At 41.5% G+C, this 6,000-nt stretch overlaps 1 protein-coding gene across 1 annotated transcript in view; it reads left to right on the top strand.

Moving 5' to 3' along the window:
- The first annotated feature begins 521 nt into the window (after positions 1 to 521).
- Positions 522 to 6,000, top strand: part of chrna8 (cholinergic receptor, nicotinic, alpha 8) — a 35,584-nt gene continuing 30,105 nt past the window's right edge. Inside the window, exon 1 of the mRNA XM_069669405.1 lies at positions 522 to 591. Coding sequence (XP_069525506.1) covers positions 522 to 591 — 70 coding nt within the window. The remainder of the gene's footprint in view (positions 592 to 6,000) is intronic.

Below are 6,000 nucleotides of genomic sequence, written 5' to 3'. Positions count from 1 at the left end.
GCGTACAGGCAACACAAAAAACTTTTTAAAGTTGGTAGAGCCTAAAAAGTTGATATTTAACAAAATATAAATTCAGAAAGGTGATTAAGACAAATAGGATTTAATTAGGCTTACTACATCAAAGTAAGCTAGGCTATATAGTCTCGCATCCAATTAGACAAATTAAAACCAAGGATGATGCTACTTTATAAATTCACAACTATATATGTAAAACAACTCTCAAGAGCATTGTGTTTACCTGTGAACTCACGCGCCGCCATATTTCTTGCCATCTCCCGCTCGGATGCGCGTCCTCGTGCAGCCCTGTGTGAGGGAATGTGTTTCACGTGAACGCGCCAATCTCAACTCCACACTATTCTCATTCTGGACCGTCAGTCTTTTTTCCATCTCACACACTGTCTCCTCTCCGTCTCTCTCCAGCCTCATGTTCACACCACCGCCAAGTCGGAGCAGATTCCCTGTCTAGCCGACACAGAGAGCCCGCTGCCGGGGGCCGGCGGAGTCTACTGAGCGCTGCCAGGATGCGGTGCCACAAGTTTTGGGGACCATGTTCGGTTGGATTTTATATCTGTGCTGCCATGCTTTTCAAAGGTAGGTTTGAGGTCCGCGCCGAATTAAGTTTTGTTCCTTTTAAGGCACTTCCTGCAGTTAGTGCATGAGAAACTTTAGACTGAGATAAATATGATTTTGACTATAAAATGGCACATTTTCGTGCAGGGGTTTGGTGTGTGTTTTAGTTTATAGACCGAAGTTAATATTTTATCGTTACCTTTGCTGCCGTCATTATAGTAAACGGTTTTAAGGCAACTTGTTATTTTGCATTAGAAACTGTTGCAATTTAAATTCAAGATTTAGACCTGAATTTGGTTGGAGGCAATTTATGCTGCTTTTCTTTGCCTCACTGGATTGAAACACTGTATTGGTTTATTATAGAACCACCAAATGTTGACACTGACTGCTGCATTTTTTAAAATGACAAATGCGGATTAGTTAAAAATGATTTATTCGTCTAGGAGTTATTTTTATACACGTGTGCATGTTTGCGTGCATTTGTCTATATATGATAAAAGGATGAGCATTAATGTTTGCTCATTCGTGTGCAATGAGATGTGCATGCATGCCTCTAATTCTCTCCTAAGCTCCATCCCATCATCATCACCATCAGCATCAGCATCTGTAACATCTGGGTTGTTTACTTACCGGTTTGTGACACAGCGGCTTTGCTGAAGATGTGCTTTCAAGCCCCTCTATGTATTCATGTGTGAGTGAGCCTGTGTGTGTGTATTTGTGTCTGTGTGTGAATTGCCACCTTCCACAGACCTAACCTCTTCACGCCAATGCAGTTAGTGGTCTTTTGGGAATAATGTAAGGGACTGAAACTAAAGGGAGGCATAAAACGGACAGAATAAATGCCATCCTAGATCAGAAGGACTTTACTGTCAGTATTTATGGACTGTGTTGCTCAAAGAGGAATAGTGTAGGGGTGAAGTATGTGTCACCTGTAAAATGCCTGCAAATACATCGAATCAGAGTCACAAAATGTGGGAATTTTTCTGTTGGTTTCTCCCTCAAACATTTAACAAAAATCTGGCAACAAGTTTTGGTGTTGGTAAGTGAAGTTTCTCTTTGAGAATTTGCTGCAGAAACAATAGAAATGAATGTAAAAGAAACAACAGCTATAGATGGTTGGAACTTGGAAGATAGATTGATTTCACCTTTATGGATGTTGCATTCAAGTGCCTACCAAATGGCTAACAGACAACTCACTTTTCATGGCCACAGATCTCCTCATTACTCAGTGTCATGGTTTTTCATGTTCGACCTTTTGGCAGGAGAACAGGTTTGCTCCTGGGTCTTTGGGCATGAGGCTTAAAGAAGCAGCTTGCAGGCCTCATATGTTCTCATTCCCTTTATTGATGAGCAGCTTTGGTCTGTGAAGGGAAAAACATATTATATTTACACACTCAGTCTGGTAAAAGAACATTGAAATCTGTCATTTTAGATCAATTGTGACTGCACAAATTTAGTCCCATTTTTGTAATGGTTATACTTAATGCAAAGGGCTCAACAGCGCCATATTTAGGTGTACCAAAAAAATACATTTTGTATGTATTATATTATCCTGACCCTCGTTCAGAGGATCAGAGTGGTTAGAGTGAAATTGCCTGGCACAGATGCTGTAATAATATCTGCTTGATTTCAACGCCTCATCTCTCTCCATGTCTCCCTTTGTCTCTTTATTTATTCTCTTTCTCTTGTGCAGACTCTTCCTGGTGCCTGCCTTTTAATTTTCCATGCTCAGCAATAGTTACAACTTTCCCAGACTGTACGCTCGTTAATCATCAACTTTATGTAAAGTGGACTTTTATGCCCTTGTTCAGCCATGTGTTAAGGCGGTATAGGTGATGCTGTTGGGCTACATTCAAGTTACTGTAAAGGTTTAAAATGTGAGACTTGGATAGCTACTAACCTGTGGAGCGTCCTTTAGTTCAAGTTCTTGAAGGTACGCAGTACACGGTGGATTGTGTTGAACATGCATAGAAGTATTGATGTGGTGGTCAAGCAATCTGTGTTGCAGCATGGTGAAAGTCTTAGCTCCTGGATTAGGATTAAACATCCAGTGGTTTTAGGGCTCAGAGCTCTCGGCCATAGATTATAAATCTCTCCTATAGGACTCCACGCATCCTAAACTCCATTAACACACAACACCATACGCTCTGATCTCCGCTCGCCACTGGAGATGGTCACATGATACTGGAAAATATGTGTTAATGGATTGACACACATACAGTGGTGTTACGTGCAAATGGGAATCCATTTCACATGTTTCTTATGGAGGAAGGCGGAGAGACCTCAAGAGTTCCTCAAAGACGTAAAAACCATCAGCGACAGAAAGTGCAGAGGGTTGAACGCACTCATGTAAAATTGATTCACTATTAAATTTGTCCCCTTGGTCTCCTTTAGTGTCCCTCATCTGTCTCTATTCATTCTCCCGCATGTCTCCTTGACACCTCCTCTACCTCCCCGTCATCATTACTGATTTTATATTTCACTTCTTGACAAAGACACGCTGCCCTTCTCCTGCTTTTTTTTTCAATTTAATAGTTGCAGGTTTCAGAGGCCCACTCATGTTGCACACTAAAATGTAATTAAAAACAAAGCAGCCAAACTTACTCTCTGATTCCCCATTAAAGAGCACAGAATCATAAATCATAAATAAATATGGTGTTTGATTTATTAAAACTATCCTGTATTAACAAAGAACACCAAACTGGAATAAAAGCAGGAATCCAAATGAACATCATCTTGTATTCACTACTTAATGAATGAAAATATGAATGTTTTAGCTCCTGTTATTCGCTCACGAGTCTGCCTTAAGGGTCTCTTACAAGATGTAAAACCAAAATGTTACTCATAAAAACCAAGCATCAAACATGAAGCTTTGTTGCTTAATTTAGGTCATCTTAACAACCCCTGGATGGCCGCAGATTTCCCCTCCCTTCACTTTCATTTTCCCTCCTCCAACCCGATTCCTCTTCCTCCACCCTGCCCTTTTTTTACATCCTATCTCCCTCATCTTTGCGTCTCCTGTTAACACCCCCATCACTTCTCCGACTCCTTCCCCCCTCTCCGTGTCTTCCTGCCTCGGTGTGTATGTTCTTAAACAGGTTAGGCATTACGCCAGCCACCTGGGTTAAGATGTTGGGTTTTAAAGCTGCTGAACATCTGGACGCTTTACTGCTGACCTCCTCTGACTCATTCTCGTTCTAAATGATTGATGGTGAAATAATGAGGTGTTGGACCATTGAAAAAGTGACCTTAATTTAAATCAATGCACACTGGCTTGGAGTAAGTGGCAGATTGGTGTGTAAGCTGCACACACATACGTGAATGCAGACACTAACAGATCCGTACACAATAACTGTGGTGCCAATACCAGTATCCTGTTGTGGCTTTTAAAGGACACTTGTTTCTGCTAGGCGTAATGCACTCTTTACAAACACATGCACAGACATAGACGGATGCTCTTTGTTGCATCCTTCAGTCCCTTTATGTTTCTTGTTATCGTGGGGTGTTTTTCTTTCAGACAGTTTTATTGCAGGTTTCAAGGTCGAGGTTATGATCTAAAGGGTAGATGGATGGCCTTAAGGTGGACACCCATGTGCAGGTGTGAGAAACACAGAGTCAGAACATATATTTCAGGACTTGTTGACACGCTAATGTGAGGTTGTCACCTATGTTCCCGAGTGATTGCTGCATGACTGCCATTTGTATCAGACGTGCTGGTTTTCAGCTTGATGCAATGCCAGTGAAATTGCAGCATGATGTACCTGAATGTTGTATCTGCTGCTAGTTAAAGACCTCAGTGGAACTATGTCTTTTTATGTAAATCATAATTGCCTATCCAATATTTACAAACACTTGTGGTGTTTGTATTGTTCCACTTTTAATTCAGCAGATGTAACAGCTTCAGCCGAACAGAAGTCATCATGTCCCTCTTTCTGCATCCCCCAGTCGATCTTGTATATGCGGTGCTATTTATTTTTTCTCCTTCAGTTTCTCCTGTGCACATTAACACAAGATATTTGCATCAAAATGGCTCGAGATGTGTAGTGTTTGTCTTGGTGTTGACTGTCCGGGCCCTCAGGGAGCGCCGGCCTCTCAGCGGCTTCTTTGTGCAGTGCTTTCCCCCTCCAGGTTTATAACTCTGGTCCCTCTGTCCCAAAGAATTACGGGATCACTGCCCTGTTGTGTTTCATACTGAATAATAGACTATACATTAGTCGTGCAAGCATGTTTACCAGCATTTGCTGTAAGATTATACTGTGCTTTACAGTACTTTTTTCTTAGGATTTGCCTCGAAAGAGTGAACTTGATGTCGCATATAAATTCATGTTGAGCTAAACTAAAGTGGCCGGTGTGTCTTTTTCAAAGCCTCTTACTTATATTCTTATCTTACAGACCTTTCTGTCACCACAGCTCTGTTGTGTTGTCGCTGTTTATTCATCAGAATTCCTGTTACATCATTGAGGGCCGTAGGGGCCCGAGGTACACAAGAGGCCACATGTTAATCCTGCCCACAGACTAGTCTGTCTAGCCAGCAAGTCGCTTAAACTAGTCACATCACAGCTGTAGAAAAACATGGGCATGTGTTTGAAATGTCGCCCATGGGCTTTTGAAGGGCTGCACAATATTGGAAAAAACTAACATTGCAACACTGTTTTGTTCTGCGATATTTATTGCAATTTCAAAAAATACAGAGAATTATTCCAGATAAAGGCGTGTTTTCATGTTCATATCAACAATTAATGCAAATTCACGCTGCCAAAAATCCGGCCCCATTCAGGGTGCGTACCCGCTGAACGTGAACTCACGCAGCAAAAAAATCTGCCCCATTCATTGTGTATTGCAAGCAGCCGATCCGCTGCTCAAAGCATGCTGGGATACCTAGCGATGCGCAGCAACAGCTTTTCTCCCTCATTATGTCGTAATCATGCATTTAAAGACATTTACTAGAAATATATTATCTAGTAAATACACCTTGTGGGGTGTTGGCTTGATTGATAAGACGCCTCAATTTGCCCCAATAAGTCGGGACACGAGTGTAGACGAATTGGTCACATGCAGTCGGTCCGCAACGTGACGTGTTTCACTTGATTTGCTTCAAAATCGCACGTCCTGTGATGTGACTATTGAACATGCACACATTGCAATTGTTAAATGATATATTGTGCAGCCCTCTTTCGAAGGTATGTTTTGAAACCTAGACTAAGCAGCAACCACCGTAAATGTAATTGGCCGAGACACCTGTCAATCAAGCAAGCCCACCTATCTTAAAGACGTAATATCATTGTGAAGCAACTATATTTCTTTTTTTTCTTGTTCCTTTCAAAGCTATAGTCTGAGGGATAGTAACACAAAGAGGGGAAATCTTTGGATGATACCCTCAAGATTTGTCTGACGCTGCACATTTACTTTAGTTGAACTTAAAACTGCATT

The sequence above is a fragment of the Semicossyphus pulcher genome, unplaced genomic scaffold (genome assembly GCF_022749685.1).
Source record: "Semicossyphus pulcher isolate SPU_LCO1_2020_fin unplaced genomic scaffold, fSemPul1.0.p SCAF_2, whole genome shotgun sequence".
Lineage (NCBI taxonomy): Eukaryota > Metazoa > Chordata > Actinopteri > Labriformes > Labridae > Semicossyphus > Semicossyphus pulcher.
Note: the sequence above shows the minus strand (reverse complement) of the source record. Positions and strands in the feature narration are given on the sequence as shown.